We start from the raw sequence: 15,103 nt of genomic DNA, 5'->3' as shown, positions 1-15,103 counted from the left end.
CATTCTGTTTTGTTTATTCAATTCCGATCAATTTATAACAACTAGTTACATAGGGCAATCTTTGTTTTGTATTGCTTCGGCTCAGTGGTACAATGATATCGCTTTATAGACTTTCTATAGTCGGCTGAGAATAAAGTACTGAAATATAGCGATATTCAATGTTTGTAAACAATTCTGTCAATAGTCAAATGTTGCAAACACAACAAAAGAATGCGTTGTTTCGGCAGCTAATTGATCTCTGGTTGGCACATTAATCTGACAATAGAACGTAACGGCGAGTATCGCTCAGCTATGAAAGTGCATTGCAAAATGAGCTATTGGAACCAATATACCACACAATAAAAACTAAAGAAGGACTATAGACCAGTTATTGACGCTGTGCCATCTTTGCCTGACAATATTTACTATTTAAAAAGTTTGCTTGGCAACAGGATATTATTCCACGAGCGCGAGTTGGATATAAGACAGGAAACAGTCAAAGAGGCGGGTGGTGATTGTTGGGTTATACCCAACACTGAGTGGGGAATGGAATAATTGTTTCATTAATTTTTTAAATACGTCTTATTCGATGGCTTAAGATTAGTATGCGACATTAAACAATTTACGCCTGCTTTGTCAGTCTTTTACTGCAAATTTTCCCTTTCTTTCATAACTGGGCTCTTCTTCTTCTTTTCTCGGAAATTGTATTTTTTATGATTATTGGTGAGAGGACTTTGTGTCGTCCAATTCAGTTTGGAATCATGTTTACTCCTCAGTTACCAAATCGGACTCCAGCTGCACGGCTGCCGATTTTGTTATTATCACTCGTATTATAAATTATTGCAGACCGAATGGACTCACTCAGTCCTATTACCATTACTAATCGTGAGTTCCAGTGCCCGAAATCGGCGGTCGTCCAGTTCGTCGTCCATGACGACAGTAAAGTTTACTGAGAGACCATTTTTAGTAAAATAAAGCATGGTTGCCCGAGGTAAAAACAACGGCACCTGGCCAAAATAGAAATGAATTAATCATGAGCAACACCTGACTTGATGTCCGATAGTACTGTGAAGTTGATAATCTGATTATTCTAATTGTTTCAGGAATATCATCCTGTTTTATTCTGGCCTGCTTTAAAGATAAACCGATAGTGAATTCAACGTTATTAATACGCATTCTGTTTTGTTTATTCAATTGAGATCAATATTATAACAACTAGTTACATAGGGCAATCTTTGTTTATAATTACTAATACCAATGAAATTCTATTGTTCTCTGTCTTCATTAAATCAACGATTGTAGTCTTTAATATGACAAAACAACTGTTTGAGGAAAACGGAGGCGGTCCTTTTTGTTAGCAGGGAAATCAACAGGGTAATATAATTATCCATTAAGTATTGCTTCGGCTTCAGTGGTACAATGCTATCGCTTCATAGACTTTCTTATTAGTCGGCTGAGAATAAAGTACTGAAATATAGCGATATTCGATGTTTGTAAACAATTCTGTTAATAGTCAAATTTTGCCAAACACAACAAAAGAATGCGTTGTTTCGGTAGCTAATTGATCTCTGGTTGCACATTAATCTGACAATAGGAGACGTAATGGCGAGCATCGCTCAGCTATTAAAAGTGCATTGCAAAATGAGCTATTGGAACCAATATACCACACAATAAAAGCTAAAGGAAGACTATAGGCCGTTATTGACGCTGTGCCATCTTTGCCTGACAATATTTACTATTTAAAATGTTTGCTTTGCAACAGGATATTATTCCACGAGCGCGAGTTGGATATAAGACAGGCAAACAGTCAAAGAGCGGGTGGTGAGTTGTTGGGTTATACCCAACACTGAGTGGGAATGGAATAATTGCTTCATTAATTTTTTAAAAATTCGATGGCTTAAGATATAGTATGCGTGGATTTTTGCGAGCTTTGGAGTATTTTTTTCCCTGGCAGCACAAAAGCCAGCCAAATGTCCTTTATTTGATTGGATAAACGAATGACGAGTTACATCTCCTACTATATATAACCTATTCAGCCATCAAGGTGATATTCATTCTTACGAGATGGGATCATCGCTAATATAAGAGGAGATTATTTTCTTAAACGTTCGAGAATACTAATATTCCGGCAAAAAATCTTTCTTAAGAATTGGCGTTAAAATGTGGAATAACTTAATATTGTGAAGTGCGCTAGATGTCAAAATCCAACTATAATGTTCATGTATCCTCCTCCAAAGACTACATGCATCATTCTGAGGCTTTGCATCGTGTTGAAAACAATTACTTTCGTTGAAAAACTTCCGTTCCGCCCGTATTTGCTCTGTTCTAAACCGTTCAAACGGGGAAACTATGCACAGTTTATTATCATCTCATATTTTGAGCGTTCTCTTGACCAAATATGGTAAAATGGCGTAATAGTGGGATAATTTCATTAAATTTCATTAATTAAAACTCTGAACTGTTTATAAAACAGCTTGCGCAAGACTTTCCCACTTAAGGTCACACCCGAGACTCGGTAAGCCAGTCAGTACACTAGCAATGACGGGTAGCTATGCTGACACAGAGGGCTTAAATATCTGAATAGCTATATATAGGGCTGGCAGTCGCTGATATGGCAGCCTCACTATTGGTTAATATTCATTTGATACTTTTCTGCTTGAATGCTCTGATCAAAGTTGCTTTATTTCGAACGAGCGACGACTTTTGCGGACGTGTTTTTGAGGCCCAAGTCGGTAAGTCTTCCTACTGAGCTGTGGTTGAAGGTTATCACATTTTAATTTTAGAAGAAATCTAAGAACGTTAATAAAGTTTTTTGACGCGTAAAAAGGATGTTTGGAATAGACTCTAAGCCTGAGGATATATTTTATATGTGAAACGCGAATAAGCCGATTATTGGTAATTTAACCTAGGGTGACAATAAGTGAGGTTCGTCATTTTTTTGGACATAACCAACGTAAGCTAAAATGTGTGTTGGATTGCTACTGAATGCTTACGTAGTGCGTTGAGGCCATATCCTAATATTGCTGAATACAGGATGGTGTCCGTGGTCCGCGAGAAAAAACGATAATCTTGGATATCTTACCTGAATCAAAATGTAAAGAACTGACAGTTTCCATGAGATAGCTTTTTTGTTTCTTGCAATAATATTAAATTGTCAAGTTCCAAACTGAAATATTTCTCTTGTAATTTGAAAAAGGGTGAACATAATCGAGAGGCCTTCGTCCGCGAATCATGTAAGCAGCCCCAAAAAAATACCTGCGAATAATTTCTGTAGGAATATGAAAATTTATGTATTCTATTTTATCCTTGATATATCCCAGGTACAGTCGTATTGGATGTCGTTGTGAGTATAGACTGATCTGCTTTTATTTTCATTTGCCCGTCTCCCATCACAAGTCCATTTCATTACACGACCGTGTAGGTATTCTAGACATACAAAAGAAAGTAACCCGTTCGTAAACATGTACAAACACGATTCTGAAAATATTCAGTTAAAGCAAAGACCCTTTCCATTTATCGAAGGCTTTCTTTATCTGCTTTGCGAGATTTAAGTTATCTGGGGTCATAAGTGGTATAAGTCGGGGACCAAGGACCCCTATGCGAAAATTGTTGATATTTCTCTAGAGTAGATAAAACAAAAGTTTAAAACTCTGCACCAAATTCGTTCCCAACCCCAGAAATTAGTTTGTTAGTGTAAATCTGTTCTGCAAAACAACACGCGCGTACGTACGTGTTCTCGTTGTGTTTTATCTTTACGCAAGCCAAGTAAACATGTAAGTTACGGAACCGCCAAAGTAGAGACTTTCTAGAAAGACAAATTAACACACCTGTTAACAAACTTGAATTCCACACAAGCACCAATAGCAGGAAAGCCGAAATTTCGTCATGTGAAAGAAGAATAATCAAGAAATCATTGGACAGACTTGTAATAATTAATTATCCTTTGAAATCGAGGTGAATAGTGGCAGAATATTTACCGAGCCGCGAAGCAGCGAGGTAAATATTCTGCCACTATTCACCGAGATTGAAAAGAATAATTGTTTAAGTATATACTCACGAAGTGATCTCAACAGCATTTGCAGAAGAAAACCATTCAAAGTCGATTTAAGGAGGCTCGCAATACTTCCTCCTTTTGTCAAACAAATAAACATATTCTGTCCTTAGATACTGTAGACACGAGAAATCATTTTTTTTCATTTTACTAAATATTTCCCAACAAGTTTTGCTACATTTGCAATTTCTTGGCTCTATGTAATTTGCTGTCATTTGTCGTCGCTTAACAGTTGTACCGTGTAGTTCATCGCGTTCGCGAGATATTTGTAAATTTGCCTAAATTCCGTATGCGGTAATTAGTTGGTATTTGTGTCCCTATCGCGTCTATCCAATGTACTTAAGTTCTGTTGCCTAATGATATGTAATTCCCTTAATTTGTTCATTTCTTCGCTTCATTAGGCAGTCGTCTTTCGTATGAAAGTATTGTATTTCCTTTTGTAAGTTAGTTGTTGTACCCGGAGTTGCCGAACAGATCTTGTAAGTAGTTTATTTCACTCGTGGTTTTTGGCGTTTCTGAAACTTTAAGTGTCTTGCTTGTAACTTTGTATTTTTATGTCTTGTTTTCTGCGGTACATGATCTTTAACTTAACTACGAATTTTCTAGCTGTACAGGAGTTTAATTACAGATGCAGTTACGGTACTGATATCAAGACAAAATTTGGCGAGGGTATTAAGTACCCATCATAGATTTCTCACATCACATTTTCCTACAAAATAACTTCACCGTGGCAACGATATAAGGCATTTCTTTGAGTCTTAAAATCAAGATATATGGTCTTTTTTATAAAAAGGGGACGGTGATTCTTCCCTTCAGCGTTACCAGATAATGTTAAAAATAATCTCTAAGATATTTAAAATTCAACAAAATCTGTAGGTCAGTTTTTCAGAAAAGTAGGTTTTTTTTTTAATGTCTCTAATTTTAATTCACCTTCATTATTGTTTAAATTTGAAAGACAAACTAATTAATCTAAGCTAACATGCAAAACATGACAAAATTCAACGTCCGAAAGCAGAGATATAAGAGAGTAAAGTTGCAAAATCAGGAAAAATGAGGGGGGGTTACAAGATCGTCATTGGTTTGTTGTAAAATGACCAGTCTTGTTTCTTTGCAGCCATGTGGAACTTTTTAAGATATTTTTTTAATTCGTCGATTTCAGTAACAAATTCGTTTTGCTGGGCGACCTGCCCTACAAAGCAGAATAACTCCGAGGGAAGCAAATTGTTGGCGTGAAGATTGTTTAATTTTCAGCAATAATTATTTGGAAAAACGAAGTCGAACATTGGTTGGCAAAAGCATAAACTCTTCTCTTACCTTTGAAAACTTTCAGGCCAAATTTTGTGGCCCTCTTTATACTCTGTAGCACAGCATCATCTTGTATTCTCAATATTTCCGATTCAGAAATGATGGCGAGTTTACGCCGACCATATTGTTTTGCTTGGATCACGCATACGGAGTGAATAATGTGTGATCAAACAAAACAAATGGGCCATTGCAAGTATAAAAGCGTTCCGACTTTGGCCTATTGGCGGAAGTAAGCTGTTCAGCCTATGGTCTTTATCGGATGCGATACGATACGGAAAAGCTTGTCACATAATGATTCAATATGATCCACCATTGGTGCCCGGGGGGTGGGGGAAACTCCCATACAAAAAGGGAGGGATGGTCGTCGGAAATTTTAAATTAAACCCCTAAAGTAGACCAATCTGGGCGTGGCCCAGGTTTTTGTTTTTTTACCCCTAAAAGAGACCATATTAAAATGCAGATATGTATAAAAAAAATACAGTGCCTTTTAATGATGGCAAAGACATTATCATCTAATACTTTCACCTACGTGAAGAAATATCAAGTATAAAGACACAACTTTATGTTTATTCGCGCGCAAACCTAAAGGAGACATTCACGGCAATATATGATTGCGTTTTGCCCAGAACACACTAAGTGAGACCAAAATCGGAAATTTATACCACTAAGCGAGACGACGAGTATCCCTCCCTATATAATATGGGAGTCTCACCTTCCTCCCCCCCCCCCCCCCCCAATTAAATCAGAATCAATTTGAAATTAAATCAAACAACTAAACTGATCAATCTTTCGTTGGAGACAGGAACTGTCGCGGATGTTCACAAGGAAGCGCTGTTGATCCCTTTATTGAAGAAGGTGGCATAGCGCTTTCCTGGTTTAAATCTTACCTCACTAATAGAAAGCAGTTTGTGATGGTTCGGGAAGGAAAGTCCACTAGTGGAGATCTTTTTTGTGGTGTACCTCAAGGCTCAGTCTTAGGACCTGTTTTGTATTTACTGTACACGCAACCGTTTGGGGACATTTCACGGGGTGTGTTTTCACTTCTAAGCAGACAACACGCAAATTTATCTTTCATTTGAGTCATCTTCGACGGTAGACAAAATTTCTTTTTATTTTATTTTTATTATTTTATTTTTTTCAGTATTTATTATTTTTTTTATAGACAAATTAATTATCAATGTTTTACAACAATGAACAACAACACATTAATTATTAAGAAATTAAAGATTAAAGGGTAGATTTTTATGTTAAGATAAAACGCCTTACATTATAAATAACTAGAAAAAGAGAGACAAACAGACACAACCACAACAAACAGTAGAACAACAGGCGAGTAGGCTTATCGAGTTGGTATGAGCACCCATTTCTTTTTAAAATAGTCTTTCGTGTTTTTAATTTTCCTTTCTGTTTCGCACTTGAGAACAATTTTGTTCTTAAACCCAGTAATATCTGGATTAATTTGGCTTCTTCTGCAGTCCCACAAAAACAATTTCCCAACGATAACAAAATAATTGAGTAAATTAGGAGAAGGGCATTGTTGCGATATTATTCCATATAAAACATTTTCCAAAGAGAGGTGTACCCGTTGATTGGATAAAAAAAGCCAGTAAGACTCAAAATCAGTCCAGAAATGTCTGGAATGTGAACAGTGATAAAAAAAAAGTGGCTTAAAGTTTCTGACTGAGCCTTGCAAAAACTGCACAGATCATTCGGTCTAAAACCGATTTTGTGCAATTTTGTGTTAGTGTAGAGTATAGAGGTAAGAACTTTGTATTGAAAGGCCTTGACGTATGATTCGAGGGCAACACGGTGGGGTAAAATAAAAAAGTGTTTTATTTGATCAGAAGAAAAATTACATTTCTTTGCAGTGTATGGACTATATATGGTGGCTGCGCTTTCTTTCCGACAAGAAGTGAATAATAATCTTTTGATTTCTTTTCCACTACGTCAAAGATGTTATATTCCGTCACAAATGTGAGGGCTGTTATAGACGGAGACTTATTGGTGCCTTTTAAATGGGGTGGTATAGAATGACGAAGGCCGGCCCACTGCAGAAAGTTAGTTTTCTTTATAGTTTTTGAGAATATGCTGTAAGATTGTCTGTTGTTAAGGTCCAGTAGAAGGTTATGTGTGTAAACAATTCTACAATCAAAGTAATTTTTGTAAAAAACTGGTTTTTTATCTATAAGTATTTCTCTGTTATTCCAAATAATATTTTCCCAATCTTTTTCTGAAGCGAACGTTTCGCGGAATTCTGACCACCATGACAAAAGTTCATGGTAAAATTGGGAAGAAATTATATAATCTTTAATATCATAATGACAATTCATGAAGAACAGACCACCGAAGGGTTGTAATTTGTGTCCCAGATATCTCTTCCATATACCATCATTATTATTAAAAATTCTTCCTAGCCATGCTAACCTTAAAGACTTCACCATGCACTCTAGCTAGATAAATCATTTTTAGACCACCCTCCGAATATTCATTTATTGTTGACACTCGAGTTACCTTATCTGTGCCCTTGCATAGGAATTTGAATATCATTTGATTCAATTGTTTAACCACTACCTTAGGTGTGGGTAACACAGAGCATATGAAAACAAACTTTGGAATAAGAAATGATTTGATTATTGTAATATTACCATATATAGATAAATTCCTCGACGACCAAATGCTTATAAGTTTTTGAATGCTATCCAGTCTTTCAATAAAGTTTTTTTCCTTAACCAGGTGCTGATCATAAGTACAGTGAACTCCCAATGCTTTAAAAGGTTCATCAGACCATTTGATGCCAAATGGCTTTTCCTTGTTGTTTTTGGATGATCCAATCCACATGCCTTCAGTTTTTGTATAATTAATTTTAAGACCAGAGATGCTTTCAAAACTGTTTAGTAGGTCAAACAATATTTTTGCAGAATTAGTGTCAGAAAGAACAGCCGTAGCGTATTGTAAGAGTTTTGTTTCTTCTTTCCCAATACTAATTCCTTTTATAAATGGGTTCTGTCGAATGGCAATTGCTAGCGTTTCCACTGCTACGATAAAAAGATAAGGAGAGAGAGGGTCTCCTTGGCGAACACCGCGTTCAAGCGAAAATAAATTTGACGCCATACCGTTATTTATGATGCAGCTTTGTATATTCTTGTAAAACGTTTTCACCCAGTGAATAAAGTCTGGCCCAAAGTTAAATATCTCAAGGCACCGTTATAGAAAGTTCCATTCAACGCTATCAAAGGCTTTTTTAAAATCAATAAATACCAGTAGGCCTGGGATGTTTTCCTCTGCAGTAAATTCCATTATATCATAAATTGATCTAATGGTTTCTCCTATAAAGCGATCCTTAACATATCCCGTTTGATCACAATGTATAATATCAGGTAATACATTTTTTATTCTTGTGGCAATTACTTTAGTCATTATTTTTGTGTCCACATTAACAAGGGAGATTGGACGCCAATTTTCAAGTAGCGAGCGATCTTTCCCTTTCTTTTCATTAAGGGTAATGACTGCTTGTTTTTGTGAGCAAGACATTTCGCCCTTGTCAAAGCATTCATTTACACACTTAATAAAACTATCACTAATTAAGAGCGACTTCCTGTAAATACTACGGATAGGTGTGCAAAATGCAGAAATCGAATTCCCTCAAACTTTTTCACAAGGAAGCCCTCTGGAAACTATTTAAGAAAATGCAACTTCTAGTTCATTTGGATTTCTATTTTTCAAGTAAAGCGATTTTGTAATTTTCACCCTTAAGAAGCCTTCGAACCACTGAAAAATGTGCTTCGTATTTGCGACTCGTGTAAGGAAACTAAAACAAATATCAAAGCTATTTCGATATTACACAATTCAATGACCCTCTTTTACAAAGTAGCGTTTTTAGAATTGGAAAAGATTCAAACCTGAATTTTTAAAAAAATTTCAAATTTACCCTCCAAAACAGCATTATCAGAAAGCTCGATTTCGGCAAATTTCAACGGCAAAACTCCCAACCTGGTACATGGATTGCACTGTAAAAATGGTATTCTATAGAAAGAGTAAGGCTTCCACTATCGTTCTGTGAAATAAAATTTTTGGGCAACTCAAACTGCGAATTTTGACGAGCGAAAATATTTACGGTACTCGCTTGAAGTTTATGACCTTTGAACTTACAGTTGTCTTCATGAATACAAGAGCTAACCTAAACAACTGTTGAAATTTTAGCTTCATTGCGACGCTTTTCCCCATTTAAATGATTTGTAGTTATTCTTTATCTTCTGAGGGAAATCTTGTCGAAAGTAACATTTTTTTAAGCTGAAAAGGAGTGCTATTAACTTGTACGTGCGTATTTGTTTACTGAAGCGGAAATTTGTGAATATTAAATTTATTCCATCTAAGTTCTTTTTCGTTTGCTGCAAGGCGTCTAGTGTTCCCATTAAAACAAAATGGTATTGCCAAGAAGAAGGTTTCTTTACAGTCCACATGCATGGCTTCATTTACTCATCAGCGTTACACCGGGTGTGATAGTGGTGAGATCGCGTGACGATAACAGTCATCAAAACATATTTATTATATCTTTTGACATCATAATGTTTTGAGACCCTGTACTTGATAAAGACTCTTGTGAAATAGGTTTACAAAATTTTGAAACTCTCGTTACAGTGGCCACCTACAGTTATTCTCAAATCGTTGTTAAAATTGGATAACGTGGCAAAGATTTGTCGAGGTCATTTTTACATGCCCCTTCCCCCTCTCCCCCTGTCGAGCTTACATGCGACTCGAAATCCCTTTGGTATTTTTTTTTCGAAATATTAATATCTCTTGTGAATCAAACCAAGGCAACGAAACAGGAAGAAAGTTAAACGTACCGGAGATTTAACCATAACTACTGAACTTTATCATGGGCCAAAATTGACTAAAAACATGATTGCGAGATATCTGGATGCTGAAGAGGAACAATACTTTGTATATTTATTTATTTATTTATTTATTTATTTATTTATTTACTTTCACCACAACAGAGAAACAGGCTGTGGTGGGGGTCGCACAACAGAGCGAGGCTCCAAATTATAGTGCGCCCTTTAACCCTCCCAACCATGATATAGCACAGAAGACAGACCACAACACCGGGAACTACATACCCTACCATTTGCGACAAGTATGTGGGTTCTTTTACGTCCCACAGGATTATGAACACTGAAGGGTTGTGAGACGGTACCTACGGTTTATCGTCCTTATCCGAGAAGAGTAGAGAGTCTAACCATATGCAGATGACCTCCTGCGTGACAGCCCGGTGCTCAACCAACTGAGCCACCAGATATCTCGCAAACAAGTTAGCACTCCTTTTCAGCGTAAAAAAATATTAAGAAGGATCGATTTAGAAAACGTATTAAGAATAAAAAGTAACAACACTATCCGACGTTTCGGAGTCAGACTTGACCCCATTATCAAGGTTAAACTGTACTGGAAAAATTCGCAATTTAAATACAACGGGCGTTAGGTCAAAACAAAGACATGCATAAATGGAAATTAAACGATAGTTGACACTAAGATATTTACAATTTTTGCTAGAATACAAAAGGCGAAGGTCAAACAAAAACTTTAGCACGAATGGAATCTGACTGCTTATTTAGTGATGGTTGACGCTCACGTATCAAAAGCATCTCGTGAACGAGACAGTCAAATTTCGATTTGCATTTCTTTAGGATCGTAAAATGTGCTTTAAGTTCAGGTTTGTCCAGATCGTGTTTCGTCTTCATGTGTCGACCAACCGAAGATGATAGGGATTTGTGTTCCTCTATACGCTGATGTAAATGCCTAGTTGTATAACCAATGTAGTCCATATCGCATAGACCACATTTAAAATAATAAACAGCACATTGGTTATTTACAACATTTGGCTTGTTTTCGCGGTGTTTGAGATGACTTTCAATCTTACGATTAATAAACACAGGAACAATCTCGATGGTGTTACCAATTTTAACGCTCAGATCTTTGAGTCGTCTCCGTAGCACGTTAGCTGACTTCTGATCTTTGTACGGTAATACAATACGGACAGTTTTTCCTTGGTATTGCGCTTGTGGTGGTTTCTCGGCATCCGATTGAACATAGTCGACAAAATTCTTAACAGATCTGTTAATTAGGTCCTCTGGGTATTTAAGGCGTTTGAAGATATTTTTGAGCTTTTCGCACTCATCAGAGAATAATTGCCAACTTGAGGACAACCGATAGGCCCTGTTAAGCATGGTCGTAAGCAGGCCAGTCTTGTAACGATGGTCCACGTGACTATGGTAGTGTAGTAATAAGCCTTTGTCAGTCGGTTTTCGGTAGACACAGGTTGATATCCGAGGACCATTCTTATCAAGAAGCATTCCAAGGAAAGGTAGTTTACCATTGGTCGCGATTTCCATGGTGAAATGTAGAGACGGATGAATGCTGTTTAATTCATCAAGGAAAACATGAGCGGCTGATTCACAAGACATTACGGTAATTGTATCGTCTACGTACCGTCTGTAGTAATCAGGCAGATCTAAATGTTCCTCTATATGACACAAGAAGGCATTGGCCATTAGTGGGCCTAGGGGAGACCCCATGCCTACTCCATCTTTCTGTTCGTACAGTTCACCATTATATTGGAAGAGCTGGTGTTTGGTAGCTAATTCTAGCAGTTCGATCAGGTCTGATTTGGTGATATTTAGGTTGTTGGTTTTGTTGAACCAATTGTCACGAAAAGCCTTGGTGGCAAGTATCTCTATCGTCTCGTCCAAAGGCACATTTGTAAACAAAGAAGTTACATCATATGATACTAAAATATCATTCTCGTTAAAATCGAGTTGAGTAACTTCCTCCGCAAATTCAAAAACGTCGGTGATGGTATGATGATTGAGAGAGAGAGGTTTTAGCTTTTCGTCAAGCCATTTTGCCAGCTGGAAGTTGTATGTTCCTGTTGCAGATAGTATGGGTCTAACAGAGAGGTTCTTCTTGTGCGTCTTCGGCAGGCCGTAAAGATGAGCTAAACGCGAGCCCTGTGATAGTAGCGATTCAGCGACGTCCTTGGGGAGAATTCTCTTTATGGCGTTGTTAACAAGTTTCTCTTTTTCTAAGAGGGGATGGTAATACTTGGGCGGTCGACCCTTCGCTTTTGGTCTTTCTGAGCTAATAGGGACGAATTTCGTGCTGTCATCGATGGAGGCTTTGTTGAGAAGCCGGATATACTCAGCTTTATCCATAATGACAACCCCTGATCCCTTATCGGGTTTAGTTATTATGATATCATCACGCTGTTTCAACTGTGCTATGGCAGTACGTATAGCTCTGGGTTGTTTAGGACCTTTGCGTTCGATGTAGTTTAGGGCGATAGAGCGGAGAGTTGAAGAGACAAGTTCTTTTTTGCCAACTTGTCCTCAAGTTGGCAATTATTCTCTGATGAGTGCGAAAAGCTCAAAAATATCTTCAAACGCCTTAAATACCCAGAGGACCTAATTAACAGATCTGTTAAGAATTTTGTCGACTATGTTCAATCGGATGCCGAGAAACCACCACAAGCGCAATACCAAGGAAAAACTGTCCGTATTGTATTACCGTACAAAGATCAGAAGTCAGCTAACGTGCTACGGAGACGACTCAAAGATCTGAGCGTTAAAATTGGTAACACCATCGAGATTGTTCCTGTGTTTATTAATCGTAAGATTGAAAGTCATCTCAAACACCGCGAAAACAAGCCAAATGTTGTAAATAACCAATGTGCTGTTTATTATTTTAAATGTGGTCTATGCGATATGGACTACATTGGTTATACAACTAGGCATTTACATCAGCGTATAGAGGAACACAAATCCCTATCATCTTCGGTTGGTCGACACATGAAGACGAAACACGATCTGGACAAACCTGAACTTAAAGCACATTTTACGATCCTAAAGAAATGCAAATCGAAATTTGACTGTCTCGTTCACGAGATGCTTTTGATACGTGAGCGTCAACCATCACTAAATAAGCAGTCAGATTCCATTCGTGCTAAAGTTTTTGTTTGACCTTCGCCTTTTGTATTCTAGCAAAAATTGTAAATATCTTAGTGTCAACTATCGTTTAATTTCCATTTATGCATGTCTTTGTTTTGACCTAACGCCCGTTGTATTTAAATTGCGAATTTTTCCAGTACAGTTTAACCTTGATAATGGGGTCAAGTCTGACTCCGAAACGTCGGATAGTGTTGTTACTTTTTATTCTTAAAAAAATATTACTTTCGATAAATAGAAATTTGCCTAAATCGAGCTTTCTGATAATGCTGTTTAGGAGGGTAAATTTGAATTTTTTTAAAAAATTCGGGTTTGAATCTTTTCCAATTCTAAAAACGGTACTTTGTAAAGGAAGGGTCATTGAATTGTGTAATATCGAAAAAGCTTTGATATTTGTTTTAGTTTCCTTGCACGAGTCGCAAATACGAACCCCATTTTTCAGTGGTTCAAGGGTTTCCCAAGGGTGAAAATTACAGAATCGGTTTACTTGAAAAATATAAATCCAAACGAACTAGAATTTGCATTTTCTTAAATAGTTTCCAGAGGGCTTTCTTGTGAAAAAGTTTGAGTCAATTCGATTTTTGCATTTTGCACACCTATCCGTAGTACTTACAGAAAGTCGCTCTTAACACGGCTTAGTGAAGCTCAGCGGTGGTATTTAGAGAGCAAATTTAAAGTTGGACAAGAAACAGAACTGCAACTTGATCCAGTGGATGTGTAGCCTGTTACAGGCTCTCAGATAGTCGAGAAAACGAAAAGAACTGCGTGTGAAAAGCGGGTGGGGGCTTGGGTCGAGGCGAGGCGGGAGAGCCTGTAAGCATCTCTTTAAATTCTTCATTCCGGTATACCAGCTCCAGGTATACCCTCTGATTGGTCAATTTTGACAGTTTACATCAACACTTTCGTCATCATTTTGATTCACGCGCGGAGCACGAAAGAAAGAGGTCAACTCTGTCGCCGAGTGTCTTAAAGTATCCCCAAACGTACAAGCCTTCAGATTCGAGCAAAAGTTGTGTCTGTTCAACTTTAATAAGTTGTCAAAACGATCCGTTTGCAATGCTTTCAACTGGTTTTGGTAAAAGCATAAATTTTCAGTTACTGCCGCGCGTTGCGAAAGCGCTTCAATGTTGTGATACTGATACGACATCTCTCCACACCGCTTACAATACAGCATCACCGGGTACGATATATCGTTCGCATTTGACACAACTATTATGTCCCCTGCACGCCACAATTGTTAGCATTCAACGGCGCTCTCTGAAAACTCTGACGAACGAGACAAATACAATATTTTGTTATTCTTTCTTATGCAAATACTTGGCTGCGTATTCGAATTCACCCGCTAGGGTCAATTAAATTTCTGCCTTCATCGCCTTCGAAAAAAACCAAAAAAATTTGCCGAAAATAGGCTTGTATTTCCGTTGTATGTCCTAAGGCTTTAAAAGATCAAGCGATTTTCAGGAAGCGAAGGTGATGGCTGCGTGTCTGTATACTGCAAATGCAATTGAAGCCATCCTCATGAAATATCAATCTTTCACATTCATTATCGGTTGTCCTGATGCATCAGAGCTGAAGTTTACTGATGAGACTATCTTATCATCTAGGCCAGAAACTTCAATGGTCGGGTTTCTGTTTTCCTTGGAAAAGTCAACAGAGCGTCGGGAACACAGCTTTCGCAGCTTTCGAACTGGTCGTGTCTTTTGGTCGAATTTGCTAAATCTCCCGTCGGTGATTTCCTTGACACTCGTTTCCCGGTTGCTTTGAAAATGCCTTC

At 37.5% G+C, this 15,103-nt stretch overlaps 1 protein-coding gene across 1 annotated transcript in view; it reads left to right on the top strand.

Moving 5' to 3' along the window:
* The first annotated feature begins 2,577 nt into the window (after positions 1 to 2,577).
* Positions 2,578 to 15,103, top strand: part of LOC137977082 (uncharacterized) — a 39,417-nt gene continuing 26,891 nt past the window's right edge. The window contains exon 1 of the mRNA XM_068824373.1: positions 2,578 to 2,711. Within this exon, the coding sequence (XP_068680474.1) occupies positions 2,591 to 2,711 (121 nt within the window). The 5' untranslated portion in view covers positions 2,578 to 2,590. The remainder of the gene's footprint in view (positions 2,712 to 15,103) is intronic.

This window comes from Montipora foliosa, chromosome 1 (assembly GCF_036669935.1).
Source record: "Montipora foliosa isolate CH-2021 chromosome 1, ASM3666993v2, whole genome shotgun sequence".
In the NCBI taxonomy this organism is placed as follows: Eukaryota; Metazoa; Cnidaria; class Anthozoa; order Scleractinia; family Acroporidae; genus Montipora; species Montipora foliosa.
The sequence above is the reverse complement of the archived record's forward strand: the minus strand, read 5'-3'. Positions and strand labels throughout refer to the sequence as shown.